Genomic DNA, 27,747 nt, shown 5'->3' with positions numbered 1-27,747 from the left:
AGCGTGTATGTGTGAAATAGATGGATTATGGTCCCGTACCCAATAAGATGGATATGTGTGTGTGTTAGAGCGAGAGGGAGACGGGGATAGAGAGTGAGGAAGAGGGAGGGAGAGTGTGGTTCTGTGCGTGTGTGAAGATTTGATGGTAAAAAAAGTCGCCAATGTCGTAATATTGAACTCTTAAAGTTAATGTGGCCCCGTTGCAACGCACGGGCGTTCTTCTATACTACTAGTACCTTTACTTCTACCTCTCTGCCGCCGCATGCCCTCGCACAGCTGTTGCATGGGCTGCAACTTCCCGCCGCCGCAGGGGAACGCGCAGGTACGGCGCTGCTCTGTAGTAGGGTCCATTCAAATATCATGTTTCTATATGGAATGTTCTAGAGTTGTAGAACTTCCGAAGTTGGTATTCATTTCCTTTGATGTAACAATTCAAGTGGCAGCCAAACAGAGAAAGAAAAGGGCGCTAATCTGCGCCGCCGGCGCACCGGCCCAAAATTTGGGCCGGTCGCATGCGCGCCATACGATGCAAGGCATCTTGTCCACCAGATCAGCTTCCCCGCTTCATTCCCCCACCCATCGTCCCGAGCGAGTAGGAGAAAAATTCCTCTCGCCCCATCAAATCGACCCGCCATGCCCCTGCCCACCATGACCACCTACCCCCGCCCACCACGCAGGTCGCCGCCCCCGCCGTGGGTCTGAGTTCGCCGTCGCCGCCCCCGCCGTGGGTCGGAGTTCGCCGTCGCCGCGTCTCCACTCCTCCCCCTAGTCTTCCCATGTCCATGCCCAGCAACCATGCACCTCCTCCTCCCCCCTAATCCTTCGCATGCTTCTACTGCAGCACCAGCCAACTCGCCGGCGGCAGCCCGACAACGCCCCCACGGTCGCAACTCTGATTGTGGTGCCCAAAAAAACAGAACATGGTGGAAGCAAAAACAATGACAGGATCCAGCAAAAACAGAACATGGTGGAAGCAAAAAAGTAGACTCAGCTAGGGATTCAGTGGTCAATTGTAGCAAATAAGTAGACTAGTTCCAGCAGAAAAAACAATGATTGTAGCAAAATTAAGCACCGGTTCCAGAAGAAAACAAACTCGAACCGGGAAAGATTCAGTGGTCGATCGTAGCAAAAAAGTAGACTAATTCCAGAAAAAAAACAATGATTGTAGCAAATTAAGCAATTTAGAACCCCAGGATCTCCTTCCTTCTTCCCCTGTGTCTTCTTCCCTAGGAAGCAGCCCCATAGCGCCGCCATGGACGAGCGACGCGCCCGGCCTAGAAGCACTGCCTGGCGCGTCACGCTGGTCGCCACCCCTCGCTGCCGTCATCTCATGTGTTTCTCGTCGGCTCCATGCATGCAGCAACATATGTCCCCGTAGTTGCAGCTCCCCGTGACGACGGTCGCAGCTCCGATGACGGCGGACGCAGCTTCGGGGTGCGGTGATTGCAGGTCGCAGCACCTCCGGCGATGAGCTCACAAAGAAACTGTACTCTCCGTCGGGGTGTCGGTAGCAGCAAAAAGAACGAACGGTTGTAGCAAAAAAGGGTAACGGTTCCAGCAAATTAAAAGCTCGCCGGTGCCGCCCGTCGTCGCCATTGTAGCAAAAATGTTAACCGATTGTAGCTTCTGTGGCTGCCGATTGCAGCAAAAATATGACACGGTTGTAGCAAGAAAAAAAATTGACGTCGGCCGGTCGCTGCGTATGGTGGTAGCAAACCATGTCACCGGTGGTAGCAAACCAAACACTAGTTCCAGCAAAAAAAAGAATCAGCGACAAATACAGTAGTTGGTTCCAGCAAAAAAAGTTTATGGGTTATAGCATCCCTCACGGCGGATGTAGCATCTCCCATGACCGGTTGCAGCACTCCGTAGAAAAAGCAAAGCTGTGTGGGCACGTCCATGGTGATGTTGCATCGTCATGAGTGTTGACCTTGCAGCGGTGTGTGCGCAGGCAACAACGAGGAGGAGCGGAGGCTCGGACGTGAGGTGGCTGCTATTCAGCACCACCGCCTCCGATGAAGAAAACCAGCAGCTTGCAAGGTGTTGCTACGGGAGGAAAAAGAAGCAGCGGTGAAGTCTAGATGCGGACGGAGGAAGAAGAAGAAAGAAGAAAAGGATAAGGAATGTTTGGTGGAGAGTGGGCCACATTACCTAGTCCAGCTGTACCCCGAGCAAAAAAACGGTTCGTTCGATCCCACTCGATCAAACGCACCCCGTGCGACCGGCTCAAGCTTCGGCCGGTGCGCCGGTTGGAAACGTTTACCAAAAGAAAAACGAAAAACAATTTTCAATTCTAAAAAGGCATTTGAACACAAATAAATTCATAAACCTTTACATCTGCAGTTAAAATATATTTTTTATGGTTTGAGATCACTATAGTTTATAACCGACTCGTGGCCTGGACTGACTCCGCACAAAGCACCCACACACGCAAACAACCAGAACTCTATCCACAACATATCTACCCTTTAAACGTTGATGTAGCAGGTTATTCACTTCCGTCTCTTCAGTGAATCCAAATATTCATGGGAACAAAAACGTCTGCAGCGCCTGAGCCTCCACAACTGCAATAGTTGATGCAGCAGTTCATCCCCGTTCCCTTCTCCTTCCCTGAATCAAAATATTCATGGAATATAAGCAGCATCTGTAGTCTTGAAACCAGCAGCTCCAATAATTGAGATTGAGGAAGCAGGTCTTCAGCCTCCCCGTCTCCTACACTGAATTGAACTATTCCTGGAACATAAACATCTCTGGCAACTGAAATCAGCACACCAATAAGCTTTATGGGTCAATAAAAATGCTTGTTATCTCAAATAATTAAACCAGCACATTGTTAACCTTCAAACCAACAATTGCAATAGATGATGCAACCAAGGATACCATGCCGAATAAGGTGTGTCAATAGATGTTCCATTCACACAACAGTTGTTTCCCTTGATCGTAAGGAGATCTCTGTACTTTGTTACTCCCTCCGTCTCGAAATAAATTACTCAACTTTGTACTAACTTTAGTATAAAGTTGAGTCACTTATTTTGGGACAGAGGGAGTAACATTTGTTGCAGAACCTGAGGCTCACCACAGGCTTATCAGATGTCTTGAGTTGTGTGCTTCCTCCTCACATAGCTTACAACAGATGTTTCCCAACACTATATTGAACTTTTTTCCCTGGACAGAAACAAGTCATGGTCAATACTAGACATATCAAACTCATGATAAAGAAACCAACAGAAAAAATATTAAAAAAGAATATATATAGACAATAAAAACAATAAGATATATTATGGCCAATGCACGCAATATAATGCAAAATGAACCCAATATTAAACTATTATCATATTTTATTAAATAAAGATATATGTTTAAATATATATTCACAATATGGACAACATTGAACTAAATAGAAAATCTAGAAGTCAAATCTCTTATTAATTTTAATATACTTATGAGCAAAACAAAATAATCATCATATTCATTTCATACTACTTCACACGATGCAAACAGCGATTCATCATCTAAAAATTAACTACAACATTATCGTTGAAACATTTTCATTCTATTTATTATATCATTATATCAATTTCGTTCTATTTATTATATATCCATTCAAACAATTTTAATATAATAGTTTGTGTTTTCAAAACTATATACAATATTTAATTAATAAAATTTTGAAAGCACCTTCCTTATAAATGATCTATATACAGTTAACAAATTAATTAATGAGTACAAAACCATAAATAAACACAGATTAACAAAATGAGATAATAATAATCATATAGTACCACAAGCTTATCAGACGTCTTGTGCTTTCTCTCCACACAGAACATAACTAATACATGATGTCATTTTTCCCTAACAAGTTGTGCTCTTCCTCCCCACATAGGTTACGCTCGCACGTTTCGCAAAACTATTAACTAATTGAATATTGCATGTCTTTTTTCTTAGGGAAACAAGGAGCATCAATACAAGGAAAAAACATATCAGTCATATTGAAGAGCCAACCTAGGATATATTCAACAAGACAAAGACAATAAAATGATATAATACAATTAATGTCCACTAAGATAGGATTGCTCCCTTTGTTATTTTTCTTAAGCATGCATTTTATCTAACGGTATAACACAAAATGAACCCAATAGTGAACTAGCACCATTTCTTCTAGTGAACGAAGATATACATTCAAAAACATGTTTACAAAGCAGACAACATTTTACCCACATTGGACTAAATAAATAATCTACATGTTGACTTATTATTTTTAAATCTAGCAGTCACTACAAGCAGGACAAAAATAGCACCTCACTAACAAACTAAGTGACATGCTAATTCCCATAGATCCATGCAAACAACTTTTAATCCTAACATGCTTTTTTTAATCCAGCACTCCCTACAAGGAGGACAAAAATCGCACCTCGGTAACAGACTAAGCAACATGCTAATTCCTATAGATCCATGCAAACAACTTTTAATCCTAACATGTTATCTTTGACAATTAACTACTGCATGATGCTAGTAATTTTTGAAATCACTCCCTCAATCATGCAATAAACCAAGAAATAAAGGAAAAATCATGCAAGCCATACACGTTAACATCATGAGATAATAATTAAACCAAGGCATAACTTAGTAGCCTAACAATCTCACAACTAAAACAACATTAACATCTAATCATGCACATCTAATGAAAATCACTCATATAGTTAACAAATGCATCGAGTAACTATACTCTAATAGTGTTAATAAGATGTCATGATACGATAAAAGATAATTCAATGACTTCCAAGGCATAACTTAGTAGCCTAACAATCTCACAACTAAAACAACATTAACATCTAATCATGCACATCTAATGAAAATCACTCATATAGTTAACAAATGCATCGAGTAACTATACTCTAATAGTGTTAATAAGATGTCATGATACGATAAAAGATAATTCAATGACTTCCCAGTTTCATCTGATGCATCACAAGACATAACAAAGTTATGAAGCACGGGCAGGCATCAAATTAGATGGTGAGTAGACGCAGTAGATCTGTAGAAAGAAATCGTCTATCCCCATCCTCTCTGATAATCCTCCTACTCCTGAAAACAATAAGAATTACAAGTGTGAATAAATATATGCATATACCCAAAAATAATATCAATTTACAAAAATAAATATCATGAAAACCCAATCTTTGGCCACTTCTAGCACAGAACATGCTACTTTATCTGAAGTAAACAATGCAGACAATAAACCTTGTAAAACTAATATCCATACATGAATCAATTTATCTAAAGTATACAATTGCATGCAACGGTACTACGATGATGGCAAATTACTGTTACTATCTTGTAACCAAGACCACCACCATCTCTATCTCCGTCTCTCGATTGATTGTGCGAATAGGTGATACACACATCTGTTTGTGTGGATCCTTGTCAATTATTTATCTCAGAAATTCCTTTTGCATGTCATAGTCTAAATATAGATGAGGATATTCACATCTATATTCTGACAATAAAAATAAAATAACGAATGTTTGGAGAGCCATAATCTGTGTGAAAGGTGATTGATATTTAATTATCATATCAAAATAAGTAATGTACAACATAGCTAATCACAACTGATATGTGACAGCTGATCATCAAAAGAAGGGCTACATAGCTATCACAGCCCACTTTATTGGTGATAATTGGAACCTTAGGAGTGTTATCATGTGGTACTAAACTTATCAATGCTGCTGTCTTAAGATATTATCAATGCTGCTGTCTTAAGATTATCAATGCTGCTATGTTGCACATATGAATGTTGTTGTCTAATAACTTGTCAATGTTTTGTATGGTGTTTAGGTTCATTTATGTGCCAGCTCCACAAATTGCAGAAGCTATAGCAGATGAACTGTATGAGACTTTGGTTGCTTGGAAATCTTGATGTGAAGCTTTCTGCCATGATTCTGGATAACTGCACCTCAAATGACAAGACAGTTGATCTATTGCTGAATAAGATAGGGAAAGAGAACTAATGCTGAAAGGTATGATGCTTCACATGCGATGTAGTGCACATGTTCTGAATTTGATAGTGAAGGATGGTTTGGATGTGTTGAAAGCTGCTAAAAAATTCCTAAGTGTAGCATTTTGGACAGCCACCCCAGAAAGGGTAGAGAAATTTGAGGAAATTGCTAAGTTTCAGAAAGTAAAAATGGGAAAACAGTTGGTACTTAACTGCAAGACTAGATGGAACTCTACTTTCACCATGCTCCATACTGCTTCTTCACCTTATAAGGCTGTGTTTGAGCGTGCAAAGAAGGTTGAGAAACTATATGACTGCTATCCTAGTGATGATGAATAGGCTTTTGCTTCTGATGTACTACCTCCCGTTTCAAATTATAAGATGTTTTGGATATTTCAACATGACCTACCTATGGATTGAAATGAGCAAACAAACACATTAAAATGTGTATACACATCCGAATCAGAAAAAAGCTAGATTGGGTACTCTTCTTGTAAGAAGATCAAAAATGAAATGTTGGTTGTTTGCTTCTCTATCCTACATGATGTTACTCCTGAAGAGTGCCATGGTCATGTTTCAGAAACCGTTGCTTCATTATGTAGCTTGTTGGAAGAATATCAGGTTGACAACAATGAAGATGATGTGGAATCATCACATTCCTCAAGGGCAGCACCAAAAGCTACAGCTTTAATGTCAATTCTCAATGCACGCGTTGCTCAGAAAAGGCCAGCTTTAATGTCAATTCTCAATGAGTTAGATCAGTACTTGATAGATGATTTGGTCCCATTGAGCAAAGAGCATTTTGATGTGTTGTACTGGTGGAAAGTGGCTGGTAGACGCTATCCTACATTGAGAAAAGTAGCAAGAGACATTTTTGCTATTCCGGTAACAACAGTTGCATCAGAATCTGCTTTTAGCACAAGTGGCAGGGTGGTATCAAACTGAGTGTATGGACCGACATTTAGAAACTTGTATTATTAAAACCAAAGCTTATAGTGGCAGCCTCAAACGCTAGCTCCAACGTGAAGAATAATAACATGCAGATATAAACCTTCAGCTGAGCTACTGCGATAGGGAAGGGAGAGAAGGTCATGCATGCTGTGTTAGCTCCACTGGCAACACAGACTGAAAATGGTCAGTTTTCACTCTAACACTATTCCTGCATTTTGTATGCCTATGCATATTGTAACCGCCCTCTGTTGGATGCTGTTTCCTGAACGGTGGTAGCAGTGTGCAGTCAAAATTAAACAACACCTGTGCTAATGTAGTATCAACTATCTTATCTCAATTGGGTGGCTCACCTCTCGAGCATCCATCGGATGGTAGGGAACCATGTTGCTTATCCTCGTTGATAATGCTCACAGCATGGTGGATTTGGAAGCAGTGAACCGCTGCCGTCTTAAACAGCAATAGACTTATAGACCTGATATCACTATGCTGCTCATCAGTAATACGTGCGGAGTCAGGATTCTGGGCTAAGGCAGGGGCAACTGGCCTACAGGCGTTACTACCAGCAGAGCAGGGTTTGTCCAAAAAGAATGAGACTCAATCAAAACATACACACGCTGAATAAGGATGTAAACGCTCGTGGGATATAGGATCAACCAGTTTGGATTATTTTAAGTAAGCAAGTGTAATTCCTTGCCGATTTCTATAGTCTCTGCCTGCTATATGTTTGCTGAATCAAACAGCATTCTTAGTTAAAGCAAAAATTGTAAGGATAGGCCAATTACAAAAACCCCAGACTGGGAATTAATCGCCAAGTACCAGAAACCCTGATTGTAGGAACCGAAATTGGTAAAGATACCACCTATCATTGCTCACCATTTGGTGTGCATCTTACTCCAATTCCATTGGTGCTTGCTGGGGAGTACTTACTCTAGTAGGTATTGTAACAGCAAAGAAGCTAAAAAAACATAAGAGTAAATGAATTCAAGAAAATCATGCATGAGTGGCATGCCATGGATTTGTAAGGGGACACGCAAAAATGTAGTGTAATTAGAAGGCACAAGCTGATCTGTGCAATCTTACTTCTCAAGCTTCACATATAAACTTGCAGCAGTACGGTACAAGTCAAAAGCCATACTTCTAATGATACTTCTCCGATATCGACCAGCCCAGCAAGACTAAACCCTACTTTCCCAATACGGTGCATTTTAGGTGATAAGATAGGTACCCTAAAGAAGTGAATATATATAGATATGGTTCAGAAATATCATAGGTCATCTGAAGTAAACATACCAGTGGGCCTGCCGAGGTAAACGCGGTGAAAAGATGACGGACAGCAGTTGGCTCTTCGTTGAACCTGGTGATGAGATCAGTGGCGGCCGCAATCGCCTGATGAAGCTGTGCTAAACCAGCGGCAAGAACACCCCTGGTCAGGCCATACTGGAGTGCGACTCTTTGCAGGAAATCATCTGCATTTTCATTGAGGGCACGCAATTCTCTGAACCGAGTGGCAGCACCAACCCCAGCCTGCCCTAAATGTCCATTTATACTGTTGAGCTCACTGACGGCATACTTAAGGAACGATGACAGACGCCTTGACTGAGCAATATCAAGGGATGCGAGTAGCACAGGATCAAAATCCGGCGGTGAGCTCTGCAGGCTTCGCGTGATCACTCTGGCATACTTGAGAGATCCACGGTTGGGATAGAACCTTTCATGGAGGATGTCCATGACCTTACGGTGCCCAAACTTCACCGCAGCTGTCGTGAGGATCGCCACGTTGCCCTCGATGACACCAGTCTGTAGGTCGTTCGCGAGCTTGGCGAGGCTGCCAGCCCGCTCCTGCAGATCCTCGAAGGTAGTGCGGGTGGCCCGCAGGGAGCTGAGCAGTAGCTGCGCGTATGTAGGCAGACGAAGCCACGGCCGCTCACCCCCGCCACCGCCGGCCCCTCCGCCGCCAGCCGCGCCGCCGAACGCCCCTCTGCCAGCCCCGCCGCCGCTAGCCCCTCCGACACCAGCCCCGCCGCCAAACGCCCCACCACCGAACGCCCCGCCGCCGGCCCCGCCGCCGAACGCCCCTCCGCCGCCTGCCGCCGCCATCACCGCCAGGTACAACCGGATCCGCGGCGCCGTCGAGTGTGTGGGGGAGGGGGAGGGGAAGCGGATGTGCTAGAAGCGTCGACTGGGGAGAGGGGTGGGGTGCGGGTTGTTCGTGCGAGGATACCTAAGGTGTGTTTGGTTGGCGAACCAACTGTCATGGAATGGAATGGTTCCATTCCAGAGGAATGGGTCCGTTCCATTCCTGTGTTTAATAGGAGCAAAAGAGCGGAACGGGTTGGTTCCATTCCACTGTTTGGTTGGAAGAACGGAATGAAAAATGAAATGACATAAATTCAAAATTTCGACAGCATTTCATTTGTACTTTCAAAAAAGACAACATAACAATATATATATATTCAAGAAAGACAACATAACAACACATATAGCACAGGTTTCAACAACACATATAACATAGGTTTCCCAAAAACAATCAGAGTGCAATAGAGCCATACATGTCAAGTTCACATACTTGACAACCACACATGTCATGTTCACATACCAAATCTCCAAAAGCAATCAAAGTGCACTACAGCCATACATGTCAAGTTCACATACTTGGCAACCATACAACCATATCGAATTTAGAAGTTCTTCTTGACATACCTACTCACCCAAACAGACTCGTTGATTTGGGTAAGTTTCATGAAGGCTCTTGCAGTCTTGGGGTTGTCCACAAGATGAGCATAGTAGTGGGCTAGGTGCTCTTCTTGAAAATCTAGCAGTGTTGATATTACATCCCAAAGGTCATCGGGTATGTCATCATCATCTCTACTAGACTTCACAAGCGCTTCAGCCACAAGTTTGAACCCATCTTTGAGAGTGATAACTAGTGGATCCTCAACAACGTGCTTTATCTTAGCCTTCTTTTTGGGTGGTGCTTTGGGGTCACAAGACTCACCAACATTTGGTGACGTGTTCACCTCACCATTCTCCTCGTCTTCGAGATCAATAGAAAGAAGATCGTTGCCAGACCTAGCATTCTGCCCCTTGGCCCCCATTGTCCCATAAATGGAAGCCATGGCATGATAGTGTTCAATTGGTGTATTCAAGAAGGGGGCATCAGCTTTGTGGGTCTACAAACATTGTGCAAATTGATTAGCATAATGCTAACATAAAATGGCATCAGATTTGTGGGGTGAGAAGCATACCATACAATGCCCTGCATAGTGCTCCTCGCTGAGCCTAATTGTGCAAGTGTCTTCATCCCATAGAGCTCCACTTAAATTCTTCAAGTTGGCTACCCTTCCCCATATCTTCCTCCACTTCTTGAGATGGTTTTTGACTTGATCTCCGATGACAGAAAGCTTGAATTGCTCGTTCAAAACAGCAGCACATTGTCTATGATGCACATCCCTGAATCCACTTGAAGTTCTCTTCCCATCAGCAACAAGACCAGCCAAAAAACCAAGCATGGTTTTCGTCATCGAATTGGTCCATACAATGATCCCAGCTCTCCCGGAGCTCCCACTTGCAGCGGTGACTTCAACACTCTCCATTTCTGTCCAGCCAACAAGAGATTGAGAAAACATGGATTATAGCATTTCAAATACATGGTGCAAATAGAGTAAATGATATAATCTGTCCAGCCATGAAATAAATTCAAATGTAGTTGTCGAAACATCACAAATACATGGTGCAAATAGAGTAAATGATATAATCTGTCCCGCCATGAAATAAATTCAAATGTAGTTGTCGAAACATCACAAATACATGGTGCAAATAGAGTAAATGATATAATCTGTCCCACCATGAAATAAATTCAAATGTAGTTGTCCAAACATCACAAATACATGGTTCAAATAGAGTAAATGATACAATCTGTCCAGCCATCAAATAAATTCAAATGTAGTTGTCCAAACATCACGAAATACATGGTTCAAATATAGTAAATGATACAAATACATGGAGTGTGCCACACTCATAGATTAGCATACATGAGTTGTCTATCTTCCCACATTTGGGCTGCCATTTGTAGCCTACGGTCTACCACGGCCCTAGTGTCACTTGCTTGTTGCCTTGATGTTCTAATTGGTTGGGTGGTCCATGTCACTTCAGGTATAATAAATTCATCAATCCCTTGTGATAGTGCATAATTGTGAAGAACACAACAAGCTATAGCAATGTCAACTTGTGTTGGGAAAGTAAAGAATGGTTTGGCATCATCTAAAATTTTGAAACGCCTCTTGAGAGATCCAAAAGCCCTCTCTACCGTCACCCGTAGTGAAGAGTGTTGGGTAACGTTGCAGAAAACAAAAATTTTCCTACTCATTTCACCAAGATCATCTAGGAGTTCATCTAGCAACGAGTGATTAGATGCATCTACATATCTTTGTAGATCACGCACGGAAGCGTTCAAAAGAACGGTGATGATGTAGTCGTACTCGACGTGATCCAAATCACCGATGACCAGCGCCGAACGGACGGCACCTCCGCGTTCAACACACGTACGGAACAGCCACGTCTCCTCCTTCTTGATCCAGCAAGGGAGGGAGGAGAGGTTGAGGGAGATGGCACCAGCAGCAGCACGACGGCGTGGTGTTGATGGAGCTGCAGTACTCCGGCAGAGCTTCGCTAAGCACTATGGAGGTGGAGGAGGCGTTGGGGAGGGAGAAGGAGGCAACCAAAGGCCAAGGCGTTCAGGTATGAAGTCCCTCCTCTCCCCCACTATATATAGGGGTGCCAAAGGGGGGGTGGCCGGCCCTAGGAGATCCAATCTCCTAGGGGGTGCGGCGGCCAAGGGGGGGGGGGTTTCCTCCCCCCCAAGGCACCTAGGAGGTGCCTTACCCTCCTAGGACTCTTCCCCTTCTAAACCCTAGGCGCATGGGCCTATGTGGGGCTGGTGCCCTTGGCCCATTAGGCCAAGGCGCACCCCCTTACAGCCCATGTGGCCCCCCGGGATAGGTGGACCCACCCGGTGGACCCCCGGGACCCTTCCGGTGGTCCCGATACAATACCGATAACCCCGAAACTTGTCCCGATGCCCGAAACAGGACTTCCCATATATAAATCTTTACCTCCGGACCATTCCGGAACTCCTCGTGACGTCCGGGATCTCATCCGGGACTCCGAACAACATTCGGGTTACTGCATATACATATCCCTACAACCCTAGCGTAACCGAACCTTAAGTGTGTAGACCCTACGGGTTCGGGAGACAAGCAGACATGACCGAGACGACTCTCCGGTCAATAACCAACAGCGGGATCTGGATACCCATGTTGGCTCCCACATGCTCCACGATGATCTCGTCGGATGAACCACGATGTCGAGGATTCAATCAACCCCGTACACTATTCCCTTTGTCCATCGATATGTTACTTGCCCGAGATTCGATCGTCGGTATCCCAATACCTCGTTCAATCTCGTTACCGGCAAGTCACTTTACTCGTACCGTAATGCATGATCCCGTGACCAGACACTTGGTCACTCTGAGCTCATTATGATGATGCATTACCGAGTGGGCCCAGTGATACCTCTCCGTCATACGGAGTGACAAATCCCAGTCTTGATCCATGTCACCCAACAGACACTTTCGGAGATACCCGTAGTCTACCTTTATAGTCACCCAGTTACGTTGTGACGTTTGGCATACCCAAAGCACTCCTACGGTATCCGGGAGTTACACGATCTCATGGTCTAAGGAAAAGATACTTTGACATTGCAAAACTCTAGCAAACGAACTATACGATCTTGTGCTATGTTTAGGATTGGGTCTCGTCCATCACATCATTCTCCCAATGATGTGATCTCGTTATCAATGACATCCAGTGTCCATAGTCAGGAAACCATGACTATCTGTTGATCAACGAGCTAGTCAACTAGAGGCTCACTAGGGACATGTTGGTGTCTGTTATTCACACATGCATTATGATTTCCGGATAACACAATTATAGCATGAATAAAGACAATTATCATGAACAAGGAAATATAATAATAATGCTTTTATTATTGCCTCTAGGGCATATTTCCAACAGTCTCCCACTTGCACTAGAGTCAATAATCTAGTTACATTGTGATGAATCGAACACCCATGGAATTCTGGTGTTGATCATGTTTTGCTCTAGGGAGAGGTTTAGTCAACGGATCTGCTACATTCAGGTCCGTATGTACTTTACAAATCTCTATGTCTCCATCTTGAACATTTTCACGAATGGAGTTGAAGCGACGCTTGATGTGCCTTGTCTTCTTGTGAAACCTGGGCTCCTTGGCAAGTGCAATAGCTCCAGAGTTGTCACAGAAGAGCTTGATCGGCCCCGACGCATTGGGTATGACTCCTAGGTCGGTGATGAACTCCTTCACCCATATTGCTTCATGTGCTGCCTCCGAGGCTGCCATGTACTCCGCTTCACATGTAGATCCCGCCACGACGCTTTGCTTGCAACTGCACCAGCTCACTGCCCCACCATTCAAAATATACACGTATCCGGTTTGTGACTTAGAGTCATCCAGATCTGTGTCGAAGCTAGCGTCGACGTAACCCTTTACGACGAGCTCTTCGTCACCTCCATAAACGAGAAACATTTCCTTAGTCCTTTTTAGGTACTTCAGGATATTCTTGACCGCTGTCCAGTGTTCCTTGCCGGGATTACTTTGGTACCTTCCTACCAAACTTACGGCAAGGTTTACATCAGGTCTGGTACACAGCATGGCATACATAATAGAACCTATGGCTGAGGCATAGGGGATGACGCTCATCTCTTCTATATCTTCTGCCGTGGTCGGACATTGAGCTGAGCTCAATTTCATACCTTGCAACACAGGCAAGAACCCCTTCTTGGATTGATCCATATTGAACTTCTTCAATATCTTATCAAGGTATGTGCTTTGTGAAAGACCTATGAGGCGTCTTGATCTATCTCTATAGATTTTGATGCCTAATATATAAGCAGCTTCTCCAAGGTCCTTCATTGAAAAACTTTTATTCAAGTAGGCCTTGATGCTGTCCAAGAGTTCTATATCATTTCCCATCAAAAGTATGTCATCTACATATAATATGAGAAATGCTACAGAGCTCCCACTCACTTTCTTGTAAACGCAGGCTTCTCCATAAGTCTGTGTAAACCCAAACGCTTTGATCATCTCATCAAAGCGAATGTTCCAACTCCGAGATGCTTGCACCAGCCCATAAATCGAGCGTTGGAGCTTGCACACTTTGTCAGCATTCTTAGGATCGACAAAACCTTCCGGCTGCATCATATACAATTCTTCCTTAAGGAAACCATTAAGGAATGCCGTTTTGACGTCCATTTGCCATATTTCGTAATCATAGAATGCGGCAATTGCTAACATGATTCGGACGGACTTCAGCTTCGCTACCGGTGAGAAAGTCTCATCGTAGTCAACCCCTTGAACTTGTCGATAACCCTTAGCGACAAGCCGAGCTTTATAGATGGTCACATTACCATCCGCGTCTGTCTTCCTCTTAAAGATCCATTTATTTTCTATGGCTCGCCGCTCAACGGGCAAGTCAGTCAATGTCCATACTTTGTTTTCATACATGGATCCTATCTCGGATTTCATGGCTTCCAGCCATTTGTCGGAATCCGGTCCCGCCATCGCTTCTTCATAGTTCGAAGGTTCACCGTTGTCTAACAACATGATTTCCAAGACAGGGTTGCCGTACCACTCTGGTGCGGAACGTGTCCTTGTGGACCTTCAAATTTCAGTAGGGGCTTGATCAGAAGTATCTTGATCATTATCATTAACTCCCTCTCTAGTCGGTGCTGGCACCTCAGGAACATTTTCTTGAGTTGCGCCATTTTCCGGTTCAAGAGGTAATACTTCATCAAGCTCTACTTTCCTCCCACTTACTTCTTTCGAGAGAAACTCTTTCTCCAGAAAGGACCCATTCTTGGCAACAAAGATCTTGCCTTCGGATCTGAGGTAGAAGGTGTACCCAATAGTTTCTTTTGGGTATCCTATGAAGACGCATTTTTCCGATTTGGGTTCGAGCTTTTCAGGTTGAAGTTTCTTGACATAAGCATCGCATCCCCAAACTTTTAGAAACGACAGCTTAGGTTTCTTCCCAAACCATAATTCATACGGTGTCGTCTCAACGGATTTCGACGGAGCCCTATTTAAAGTGAATGCGGCAGTCTCTAAAGCATAGCCCCAAAAGAAAGCGGTAAATCGGTAAGAGACATCATAGATCGCACCATATCTAACAGAGTGCGATTACGACGTTCGGACACACCATTACGCTGAGGTGTTCCAGGCGGCGTGAGTTGTGAAACTATTCCACATTTTTTAAGTGTGCCCCAAACTCGTGACTCAAGTATTCTCCTCCACGATCTGATCGTAGAAACTTGATTTTCCTGTCACGTTGATTTTCAACCTCACTCTGAAATTCCTTGAACTTTTCAAAGGTTTCAGACTTGTGTTTCATTAAGTAGATATACCCATACCTACTTAAATCATCATTGAGGGTGAGAACATAACGATAGCCACCGCGAGCCTCAACACTCATCGGACCGCACACATCAGTATGTATGATTTCCAATAAGTCGGTTGCTCGCTCCATTGTTCCTGAGAACGGAGTCTTGGTCATTTTACCCATAAGGCATGGTTCGCACGTGTCAAATGATTCATAATCAAGAGACTCTAAAAGTCCATCAGCATGGAGCTTCTTCATGCGTTTAACACCTATGTGACCAAGGCGGCAGTGCCACAAGTATGTGGGACTATCATTATCAACCTTACTTCTTTTGGTACTCACATTATGAATATGTGTAGCATCACGTTCGAGATTCATAAGGAATAAACCATTCACCATAGGAGCATGACCATAAAACATATCTCTCATAAAAATGGAACAACCATTATTCTCAGATTTAAAAGAGTAGCCATCTCGAATTAAACGAGATCCCGATACAATGTTCATGCTCAAAGCTGGCACTAAATAACAATTATTAAGGTTTAAAACTAATCCCGAAGGGAGATGCAGAGGTAGCGTGCCGACGGCGATCACATTGACCTTGGAACCATTCCCGACGCGCATCGTCACCTCGTCCTTTGCCAGTTTCCGCTTATTCCGCAGCCCCTGCTTTGAGTAACAAATGTGAGCAACTGCACCGGTATCAAATACCCAGGAGCTACTACGGGCACTAGTAAGGTACACATCAATTACATGTATATCACATATACCTTTTGTTTTGCCGGCCTTCTTATCCGCTAAGTACTTAGGGCAGTTCCGCTTCCAGTGACCGCTTCCCTTGCAATAAAAGCACTCAGTCTCGGGCTTGGGTCCATTCTTTGGCTTCTTCCGAGCAGCTTGCTTGCCGGGCGCGGCAACCTCCTTGCCGTCCTTCTTGAAGTTCTTTTTACCCTTGCCTTTCTTGAACTTAGTGGTTTTATTGACCATCAACACTTGATGTTCCTTTCTGACTTCTACCTCTGCTGATTTCAGCATAGCAAATACTTCAGGAATGGTCTTTTCCATCCCCTGCATATTGAAGTTCATCACAAAGCTCTTGTAGCTTGGTGGAAGCGACTGGAGGATTCTGTCAATGACCGCATCATCCGGGAGATTAACTCCCAGCTGAGTCAAGCGGTTATGCAACCCAGACATAGTGAGTATGTGCTCACTGACAGAACTGTTTTCCTCCATCTTACAGCTAAAGAATTTGTCGGAGACTTCATATCTCTCGACCCGGGCATGAGCTTGGAAAACCATTTTCAGCTCTTCGAACATCTCATATGCTCCATGTCTCTCAAAACGCTTTTGGAGCCCCGGCTCTAGGCTGTAAAGCATGCCGCACTGAACGAGGGAGTAGTCATCGAAACGTGCCTGCCAAGCGTTCATAACATCTTGTTCTGCAGGGAGAACGGGTGCGTCACCAAGCGGTGCTTGTAGGACATAATCTTTCTTGGCAGCTATGAGGATGATCCTCAGGTTCCGGACCCAGTCCGTATAGTTGCTGCCATCGTCTTTCAGCTTAGTTTTCTCTAGGAACGCGTTGAAGTTGAGGACTACGTTGGCCATTTGATCTACAAGACATATTGCAAAGATTTTAGACTAAGTTCATGATAATTAAGTTCAACTAATCAAATTATTAGTGAACTCCCACTTAGATTAGACATCCCTCTGGTCATCTAAGTATTACATGATCCGAGTTAAACTAGACCGTGTCCGATCATCACGTGAGACGGACTAGTCAACATCGGTGAACATCTTCATGTTGATCGTATCTTCTATACGACTCATGCTCGACCTTTCGGTCTTCTGTGTTCCGAGGCCATGTCTGTACATGCTAGGCTCGTCAAGTCAACCTAAGTGTTTGCATGTGTAAATCTGTCTTACACCCGTTGTATGTGAACGTCTGAATAAAACACCCGATCATCACGTGGTGTTTGAAACAGCGAACTGTCGCAACGGTGCACAGTTAGGGGGAACACTTCTTGAAATTATTGTGAGGGATCATCTTATTTACTACCGTCGTTCTAAGTAAACAAGATGCAAAACATGATAAACATCACATGCAATCAAATAATAAACGTGACATGATATGGCCAATATCACATAGCTCCTTTGATCTCCATCTTGGGGCTCCATGATCATCTTGTCACCGGCTTGACACCATGATCTCCATCATCATGATCTCCATCATCGTGTCTCCATGAAGTTGCTCGCCAACTATTACTTCTACTACTATGGCTAACGCGTTTTAGCAATAAAGTAAAGTAATTTACATGGCGTTTCTTGATGACACGCATGTCATATAAAAGAATAAAGACAACTCCTATGGCTCCTGCCCGTTGTCATACTCATCGACATGCAAGTCGTGAATCCTATTACAATAGCATGAACATCTCATACATCACATATAGATCATTCATCATTCATCACAACTTTGGCCATATCATATCACAAACCACTTGCTGCAAAAACAAGTTAGACGTCCTCTAATTGTTGTTGCAAGTTTTACGTGGCTGAATTAGGGTTCTAGCAAGAACGTTTTCTTACCTACGTTAAAGCCACAGCGTGATTTGTCAACTTCTATTTACCCTTCATAAGGACCCTGTTCATCGATTCCGCTCCAACTAAAGTAGGAGAGACAGACACCCGCCAGCCACCTTATGCAACTAGTGCATGTTAGTCGGTGGAACCGGTCTCACGTAAGCGTACGTGTAAGGTTGGTCCGGGCCGCTTCATCCCACAATACCGCTGAAGCAAGAAAGGACTAGTAACGGCAAGAAAGTTGACAAATCTACGCCCACAACAAATTGTGTTCTACTCGCGCAAGAAGAACTACGCATAGACCTAGCTCATGATGCCACTGTTGGGTAACGTTGCAGAAAACAAAAATTTTCCTACTCGTTTCACCAAGATCATCTAGGAGTTCATCTAGCAACGAGTGATTAGATGCATCTACATACCTTTGTAGATCGCGCACGGAAGCGTTCAAAAGAACGGTGATGATGTAGTCGTACTCGACGTGATCCAAATCACCGATGACCAGCGCCGAACGGACGGCACCTCCGCGTTCAACACACGTACGGAACAGCCACGTCTCCTCCTTCTTGATCCAGCAAGGGAGGGAGGAGAGGTTGAGGGAGATGGCACCAGCAGCAGCACGACGGCGTGGTGTTGATGGAGCTGCAGTACTCCGGCAGAGCTTCGCTAAGCACTATGGAGGTGGAGGAGGCGTTGGGGAGGGAGAAGGAGGCAACCAAAGGCCAAGGCGTTCAGGTATGAAGTCCCTCCTCTCCCACACTATATATAGGGGTGCCAAAGGGGGGGTGGCCGGCCCTAGGAGATCCAATCTCCTAGGGGGTGCGGCGGCCAAGGGGGGGTTTTCCTCCCCCCCAAGGCACCTAGGAGGTGCCTTACCCTCCTAGGACTCTTCCCCTTCTAAACCCTAGGCGCATGGGCCTATGTGGGGCTGGTGCCTAGGCCAAGGCGCACCCCCTTACAGCCCATGTGGCCCCCGGGACAGGTGGACCCACCCGGTGGACCCCCGGGACCCTTCCGGTGGTCCCGGTACAATACCGATAACCCCGAAACTTGTCCCGATGCCCGAAACAGGACTTCCCATATATAAATCTTTACCTCCGGACCATTCCGGAACTCCTCGTGACGTCCGGGATCTCATCCGGGACTCCGAACAAAATTCGGGTTACTGCATATACATATCCCTACAACCCTAGCGTAACCGAACCTTAAGTGTGTAGACCCTACGGGTTCGGGAGACAAGCAGACATGACCGAGACGACTCTCCGGTCAATAACCAACAGCGGGATCTGGATACCCATGTTGGCTCCCACATGCTCCACGATGATGTCATCGGATGAACCACGATGTCGAGGATTCAATCAACCCCTTACACTATTCCCTTTGTCCATCGATATGTTACTTGCCCGAGATTCGATCGTCGGTATCCCAATACCTCGTTCAATCTCGTTACCGGCAAGTCACTTTACTCGTACCGTAATGCATGATCCCGTGACCAGACACTTGGTCACTCTGAGCTCATTATGATGATGCATTACCGAGTGGGCCCAGTGATACCTCTCCGTCATATGGAGTGACAAATCCCAGTCTTGATCCATGTCACCCAACAGACACTTTCGGAGATACCCGTAGTCTACCTTTATAGTCACCCAGTTACGTTGTGACGTTTGGCATACCCAAAGCACTCCTACGGTATCCGGGAGTTACACGATCTCATGGTCTAAGGAAAAGATACTTTGACATTGCAAAACTCTAGCAAACGAACTATACGATCTTGTGCTATGTTTAGGATTGGGTCTCGTCCATCACATCATTCTCCCAATGATGTGATCTCGTTATCAATGACATCCAGTGTCCATAGTCAGGAAACCATGACTATCTGTTGATCAACGAGCTAGTCAACTAGAGGCTCACTAGGGACATGTTGGTGTCTGTTATTCACACATGCATTATGATTTCCGGATAACACAATTATAGCATGAATAAAGACAATTATCATGAACAAGGAAATATAATAATAATGCTTTTATTATTGCCTCTAGGGCATATTTCCAACAAAGAGTGCCTAAGGTTGAATAGCTCCTTATCATTTTGGACTGGATTGTTGCCCCACTCATTCAAATGGTACCTCACACCACGAAAAGGTGGTAAGAACCCGGCCTTGGCTCCATAACCGGCATCAACTAGGTAGAACTTCCCTAAAAAGGTGAAACAAATAATTGTGACAATGGTTTCTTGAGGCAAAGAACATGTGACAATTTCTATCTAAGCCAACTTCTTACCTGGTGGTACTTGTAAGCCTCTCTCACGCGTTAACGCATCAGCTAAAACGGTTGCATCGTGTGCTGACCCTTCCCAACCAGCCAATACATACGTGAAGCGGAGATCAAAATCTACCGATGCCATCACATTTTGGGTTGTAAAGGCCTTCCTACCACGAAAAGAATGCTCCACATCTTTGGTAACACCTGCTCGCACATGTGTACCATCGATAGCTCCAATACAATCCTATATAGTGACAAGTAGTAAATACCATATCATATAGCCTACATACCTAACGAATAGTTTTAGAAATTACCTTAAAATATGGGTCAAACCGATGATTTCCTGCAATTTTTGTGGGGGTCTCCAATGATGGTGGCCGTATATAATCATTACGAAGCTCGCCTATGGCATGAAGAACCTTTCTAAAATAGATGCTGGTTGTGTCGTATGATCTACAAAAATTGGCTGACACAACCCTATTCCGAAGGTTATGCCCAATTGTATGCAAAAACATCGCCAATTGTTGCTCCACACTAAGATGTGGACTGTCTTCTAGCAACTTGCGATCCCTTATTATGCTACACAAATTAAAAAATGCAGCTCTTTCAAACCTTAACATGTTTTTGCACAACACATCACTTTGCCATATTTTTTGGTTTAGATAATCAAATCTGATTCGATCTCTTTCATGCATTGGCCCATAGGTAATGCGTGGTCTTCTTTTCCTTATTATAGCCCGAATAATGACTGCCATTGCAGCTAGTGCAACAAAAACAGTAGCTCCCCTAACCATCTTTTTTCTTTTGTTCATCTTCTTGGCCATCTACAAGTGATGCATAGTATCAAAAATATAGCTATGAATGACGCATACATCAACAATATATATTGCAAAAATATACTGGACAGCATGTATTTTCGTACAAATTAGGAAAACAGAGTACTAATTTTACCAACATAAAGTAACGAAAGTGAAACAAATACAACCATGAATCATCACAAGAACCACTCCATATCTCTGTATCACTCTCGTTTGGGCATATCCAAGACCAGCAGTAGAATATACAAGGGGAAGGGATTGATGTTTGTACCTAGAGATTGGGATGGTGTGCTGGGCCTCTGCTGCCGCTGTCAGCCTGCCAGAAGCCGCCGCCCCGCTGCTATTCCTCTGCAAGCCGCCGCAACTGCAGATCCAGATCGAGCTCCCTCTGTTCTGCAGCAAATCATGAGAGGAATGAGAGGAGTTAGTGGGCACCGAGGAAAGGAGGGAGTCGGCCGGCGGGGAAGGGAAGATTTGGCCGGCGGGGAAGGAAGGAATCGGCCGGCGCGCCTAGATCCATGGACGGGGAGAGAGGAGGGAGAGGCGGCACACCTGGAGGGAGAGCGAGGCGATAAGGCTGCGAGGGCTGCGAGAGAGCGAGGGGTGAGCGGTTCCGCGTGGTCCGGCCATTTTCGAGGTCTCACCATGTTCCGCATCTGGGCCGAATATTCGGTCCGCGGGAACGAGTGGGTTCCGATCCATAAGTCCAACTGAACGCGAAAACGAGGCCTAGGAATGGGTCGGACCCATGCCATTCCAGTCCGTGACATCAACCAAACACACCCCTAGCGTCCTTGGGCCTTAACACCGATCCAGCAGCTCCTGGGCCAGCTAGCAAGAGACTCGTTTCTTGCTCGGTGCTTCTCGCCCACATAGACCATTCTAAAAAAAATCTCAGAAAAAAACATAGACCATTCTAAATATTCTCCGAAAAAAACATAGACCATTCTAAAAATAAATCTAAAATTATGAATATTGGTTTATTTTTTAAACCTCCCACCATCTGGCATTTTCGGTTTTTTTGTATTTCTTTTATTCCATTTTCCATTATCTTTTCCTTTTTAGCTCTCTTTTCATTAATTTTTGTTTGCTCCTCTTCCTTTCTCTTTCTTTTATTTTGTTTATTTTCGTGTATTCTTAGGGGTTTTTGGCTTTTTATTGTTCTTATTGAGTTTTGCTTATTTTTATATTTTTGTTTGTTTTTTAAATGCATGCCAACTTTTCTAATACACGCTGAACATTCTGATTGCATCATGTTGAGCATATTTTAAATATACACTTAACATTATTTGAATACATCTTGAACATTTGTCAAATGTACATTAAACACTTTGTAAATACACGATGCACATTTTTCAAACACGTTGAATATTCTTTTAAAGACATATCCAACATGAGTCATTTTTTGTTTTACCTTTCTATTCCCTTTTAAAAAATCATTTTTTGTTTTTTTGGAACAATTTTCTGATTTCATTTTTAATTCTGTTTTCTTTTTTCAGTTTCCATTTTTTGTTCATCATGTATAATAAAATTTTCCATTGTCTTTTCCCAAACGTTTGTTATGTACTTAAAGAAGGTTAATACCATATTACCAAAAAAACAGTTTGTATTTAAAAAACAGTAGTGTATTAAAAATTGTCCACCATAAATACTTTAAAAAGTTGAACATGTATTAACAAAATGGTCGTTTTGTCCAAAATTTCTATCATGTATTAAAAAATTTGTTCAAGTGCATCTAGAAATTGTTCATCGAGTATTTAAAAAATGTTCATTGTTTATTTGACAATGTTAAACATGTATTTTGAACTGGTTCATTGTGCATTTCAAAATATGTGATTACGAAAAACGCATGAACATTTTTAAATAAACATGAAAAAGGTTAAAATAGTCATTAAAATACATGATTGACATTTTTAATACGTATGAACATTTTCTGGATACTAAATGAACACCTTTTTAACATTCATGGACATTTTTAGGTAAGAGATGAATTTCATCAAAGTACAATTCGAACATTTTTAAATATGCAATGTACATTTTTTTAACATGCGAGAAACCGTTTTGCTATACACAATGAATAAATATTCTAAATACATATTGAATATATTTTTAAATGCACGTCAAACAACTGATTAGAGTACTAAAATATAAATATATTCCAAATATATGCTTTTATGATATTTCTGAAAGTAAGGAAAAATGAAACTATAAGCACGTTTGGGCCCGACGTGACCATTCTAAGTTGGGCTCTTTAATAGGGAGTTCTGGAGGCCAAAATTTTAAAAAAGAAATCAAAATGAAACCTTTTCAGTTTAAAAAATGCTGAAAAAATATACATGTGTACACGGAAGTAATGTATGTGTATTTTCAGAATTTTTTGTAACATAAAGGTATGGAATTTGACACTTTTCAAAATCCAGCCTCCATAGAGCTCGGCCTCCATTTGGCATTTTGGGTTATTTTCTGTTTTTGGTTTTGAATCTCTTTTATTTTTAGTTTTCCATTTCTTTTTTAAATGTCTTTTCATTTTTATGGTTTCCTCTTCCATTCTTTTTCTTTTTTCTTTTTATTTTTATTTTCGTCTATTCTAGGGATTTTGTGTTTCTTTATTGTTCTTTTTTTTGTCGGTCGGAGGAGCCCGACAAAAAGTGTCGCTCGTGGCTTCGGATGGCAAGGCGGAGCGGAATTATTTTTTGTTAGAATAAATCCGAGGCACTCCGTCGATCATCCGAGGACCAAGCAATCACACGAGCACGACACCGAGATTTGTTAACGAGGTTAACCGATATGGCTACATCCCCGGGGTCTGACTACGGGCGCTCCTCCCCATGACACCGCTACAATACCGCACCCAGTCGCCCTGGACACCGGCACATGCCGCCGGCTTCCCCTGCGTTCCGGTGCTATTATGTTGGCATAGGTTACATCGTGTGTCTACCCCCGCTATATAAGAGAGGCCTAGGATACAAGTGTCCTACTAGGACACGACTCCATATCCTATGTAAACACAATACAACTATAAGTCCAACTGTAACCTACCTTGTACACTATATTCGACACAACTCCAACAAACTCCACCTTGGCGAATATACTCCACCACCCTGGATTTGTCCATGCGTCAAACTTTCATGTACATTGGACTTAAGCTTATCCCATGAGTACCGCTGCTACTCCAAAGACTTCATGTGACTCCACCTGCAACTTGTAGTCCCTTCTTTTCTTGACCACAGTCAATACTCGAGCAAAAATAAGTTCCTTGTTACTCTAGTTTGTGCTCCTAATTTCCAGAGTATCCGTCCAACGCTATCACACACTGATCACTGACCTGCGTGAAAGTGAACAACTCACATATTGGGTGTCACACACAAGAGTTACCTGACTCAACATCATCGCTCCTTTCTTGACTGCCTGTCTGAAACTTGAAAGAATTTCACCATTGCTTGTAGTCATCCCGAGTCAAATCCGCAGTTGTCTCACCACATGTATGACCACCAGAGCCCTGCCCGTCTCCATGTTCCGTGCGTACCGCACGCCTCGCCGCTATTACCGCGTCGAGCCTCCGCTGTCCCGGTCGAGTCTCAAGGATCGCGAAACCACATCACTCAACCCCCACTGCAGAGTACCACCGATCATCACCGACCGATGACGAATTTCATGCTTCCATCAGACCATTGGGCTCCAGTCCGAACTGCATGTCACTCGCTTTTCCCCGCTGAATAGGCTTCGATTCCCTGGATCCTTACACCGTAGCCCCTCAATCCAGCTCCACCTTCAACATGACTCCATGGTAGATGATCAGTCCACCCTCGCGCCTCATCAACTTCAAGCTCCGTGTATACACCACCTTGAATCAATCCCGCGCCATAGTCTTGTCGAAGCCACACAATCCCTTGGACCTGCGCCACGTGTTTCCACGCCCAGAAGTCGGCCACCATCAGCATCACGCTCCTATGTCGACGTCGCCGATCCCGCACCGTCTTCTGTACCAACCGACTTGCGTCGATCCGTCAGACTGACAAGTCTAACCCAGCCGAATTACCCCGACTGCAACCATCTGCAACTCCTCACAGTCCTCATCGTCCGTCTGGCTTGACATCCCGCAACGCCTTCAAGCATCCCTGTTGTGCCAACAAATTTTCACCATTATCTGCCATAACCCAAGGTTTTCAATTTTGTCGAACTTCTCCACCTCAAACCTGGTACCCGTTGGCTCCATGGTTCTTTGTACAGCCGACCTGTGAAAAAAAAAATACCGAGCACTCTTTCCGTGATCCCCAAGTACAGCAAGTATACTAGTTGCAAATCCAACAAGATAGCTTCTGATCTTCACGTGGAGTAGCTCCCTTGCACAACTTCAGATGCTAGCTTTGCTTGCCCAAGTCATTGCCTTCTAACGATGGATGCTTTTCTTTTGAAGTGTGCCTTGATGTTTGCACGTCCGCGTCACGGCCACGGGGAGAACGCCTCTTCTCCAGGGACTCGGTCCCTGTTTTTTATTTCCAAACAAATCCACATGCATGCAACCCTACCGAGCAGCCAGCCAGGCGTACGTGCCTGGGCGTCGTCCCAGACTCCTCCGCTGGCTCGGACAGCCCCACCTGGGCCAGCCCGCCAGCACCAGCCCCTGTTGGGCCACGCAGCCGTCTGCCGCTGCGCCTTCCGTGGCCGCCTGGCCACGTCTGCGTCGTCCGTACGCCGCCGCCGCTCAAGCGGATCGATCCATCCGATCCGGTTACGACCACAACTCGCTGACATTGCTGTTCCTTGACTTCTTCCGATCGATCTCAACCGTGCCAACACGTATTGCCTTCACGATACCGATCTAAAATCAAGTTTTCCTCTCGATCAACAACCAGCGACCTCTCCGCAGAACCTAGCTCATGATACCACTTGTTAGAATAAATCCGAGGCATTCCGTCGATCATCCGAGGACCAAGCAATCACACGAGCACGACACCGAGATTTGTTAACGAGGTTAACCGATATGGCTACATCCCCGGGGTCTGACTACGGGCGCTCCTCCCCATGACACCGCTACAATACCGCACCCAGTCGCCCTGGACACGGCACATGCCGCCGGCTTCCCCTGCGTTCCGGTGCTATTATGTTGGCATAGGTTACATCGTGTGTCTACCCCCGCTATATAAGAGAGGCCTAGGATACAAGTGTCCTACTAGGACACGACTCCATATCCTATGTAAACACAATACAACTATAAGTCCAACTGTAACCTACCATGTACACTATATTCGACACAACTCCAACATTTTTTGAGAAGGCTTTGGGAAACCGGCCATGATCTTCAGATGACGGCATAGTCGATTCGCCCTCGACCTGGAAGCAGCCAAACTTAAGAAAAGAGGAATCAGGAAGACTTGTTGAAGACAAAGAAGGTAGAGATCCTAACTATGGAAGGTAAGGATCCTATCAAAAGTCCATGTGTTTACTTGGAGCCTTGCACACACTTCATTGTCGACGGGAACTGTTCGAAAAGACAGGAAGATGGCAGATTCTTTAGTTGCCCCATTTGTAATACAACAGAAGATACTTAGCACCACTCACTACTTTCATGTCGCATGGCGAGGTGCACTTGGGCTTTGGGGAATGAGCATTTACTCGAGCATGTGATATCAAATCAAGAAGAAGATGCCAGGTTGTGGTTGTTTTGGCTCTTCAAAACCACAAACCAACAGGATCTCGCACGGGTGCTAGTCACTATTTATGGGCTATATGGTGGGCTAGAAGGGAAGGCCATCCATGGTAATGAATTCCTAAGTCCTACCTCAACTTGGTGCTTTATAAACAGATACTCCTTCCATTCCTAAATAAAAGTCTTTTAGGGGTTTCTAATGGACTACAACATCCAGATGTATATAGACATATTTCAGAGTGTGGATTCACTCATTTTGCTCTGTATGTAGTCCCTTGTTGAAATCTCTAAAAAGACTTATATTTGAGAACAGAGGGAGTACTTGGAAGAGCTAGAGATAGGTCAGTCTCGGCCGTCCCCTACTAGCACCTTTTCTGCTAGGCGAATAAGATAGGCAAGTGGATTCCCCTGAAGGAGAAGCGGCAAAGATGAACATTAATGGTGGTCTATCACGCCTTGGCGATAGGGCGCTGCGGCGGTGGCCTGTAGAGACAAGCAGGGAAATTATCTTGGGGCTTCGGCTGTAGTTTTTGATTGTCTGGTCGGCCGGCATCTCTGGAAGTTTATGTGTGCAATGAGGCACTTGTGGTTGCTCAAGATCTTCATATTCAGCAGATGGCCATAGCCTCGGAGTGCCTCGAGGTGGTTACAAATATCAAGCAGGGGGTGGCTACTATGTATGCTTGTGTTCTGGAGGAAATTAATTTTAGAAGGAGAGACTTCAGTAGTGTTAGCTTTCGTTTCAAGTCTAGAGATTGTAATTTTGAAGCACACGCCTTAGAAAAGGCTGCTTCTTCGTTATCTGTCGGTCGTCATGTGCGGCTAGGGATGGTTCTAGACATTGTTTGTATGCCCTATTATTTACAGATTGAATAAAGTCCCTAGTTGCCCTAAAAAAGACAAATGAGGTCGGATGTGAGGACTCCTCCACCGCTTTAACCAACTAGGGGATCCTATTTTTCCGGTTCTTTTTTTTGTTCATCACGTATAGTAAAAATGTTCATTGTCTTCCCAAAACGTTA

At 44.2% G+C, this 27,747-nt stretch overlaps 2 protein-coding genes across 3 annotated transcripts; both read right to left on the bottom strand.

Annotated features, from left to right (window-relative positions):
* Positions 1 to 2,291: 2,291 nt before the first annotated feature.
* Positions 2,292 to 9,137, bottom strand: LOC123087764 (translation initiation factor IF-2). Its single transcript, XM_044509865.1, has 2 exons — positions 8,237 to 9,137; positions 2,292 to 5,085 (listed from the first exon to the last, which is right to left on the bottom strand). The coding sequence occupies exons 1-2, from the start codon at positions 9,041 to 9,043 to the stop codon at positions 5,080 to 5,082; spliced, it is 813 nt and encodes a 270-aa protein (XP_044365800.1). The 5' UTR covers positions 9,044 to 9,137; the 3' UTR covers positions 2,292 to 5,079.
* Positions 9,138 to 9,441: 304 nt separating this feature from the next.
* LOC123082757 (uncharacterized) lies at positions 9,442 to 21,668 on the bottom strand. Of its 2 annotated transcripts, XM_044505016.1 has the most exons (4): positions 21,628 to 21,668; positions 21,347 to 21,468; positions 10,192 to 10,541; positions 9,442 to 10,116 (listed from the first exon to the last, which is right to left on the bottom strand). In XM_044505016.1, exons 3-4 carry the CDS (start codon positions 10,537 to 10,539, stop codon positions 9,625 to 9,627), a joined length of 840 nt encoding a protein of 279 aa, XP_044360951.1. In that variant the 5' UTR covers positions 10,540 to 10,541; positions 21,347 to 21,468; positions 21,628 to 21,668; the 3' UTR covers positions 9,442 to 9,624. The 2 variants fall into 2 exon arrangements, 1 of the variants encoding a protein (XP_044360951.1); XR_006439106.1 differs by lacking the exons at positions 9,442 to 10,116; positions 10,192 to 10,541; positions 21,628 to 21,668 and adding exons at positions 20,057 to 20,191; positions 20,276 to 21,081 and having other exon boundaries at positions 21,347 to 21,616.
* Positions 21,669 to 27,747: the final 6,079 nt, after the last annotated feature.

This window comes from Triticum aestivum, chromosome 4A (assembly GCF_018294505.1).
Source record: "Triticum aestivum cultivar Chinese Spring chromosome 4A, IWGSC CS RefSeq v2.1, whole genome shotgun sequence".
NCBI lineage: Eukaryota > Viridiplantae > Streptophyta > Magnoliopsida > Poales > Poaceae > Triticum > Triticum aestivum.
This window is presented reverse-complemented; position numbering and strand designations above follow the sequence as displayed.

What these genes read in the sequence shown, in the direction of transcription:
- LOC123087764 (XM_044509865.1), bottom strand. Translation starts at nt 9,043, where the DNA reads ATGGCGGCGGCAGGCGGCGGAGGGGCGTTCGGCGGCGGGGCCGGCGGC.
- LOC123082757 (XM_044505016.1), bottom strand. Translation starts at nt 10,539, where the DNA reads ATGGAGAGTGTTGAAGTCACCGCTGCAAGTGGGAGCTCCGGGAGAGCT. An exon ending in ACTATGCAGGGCATTGTATG is followed by an intron (nt 10,117 to 10,191) that starts GTATGCTTCTCA and finishes CAATGTTTGTAG; the next exon opens with ACCCACAAAGCTGATGCCCC.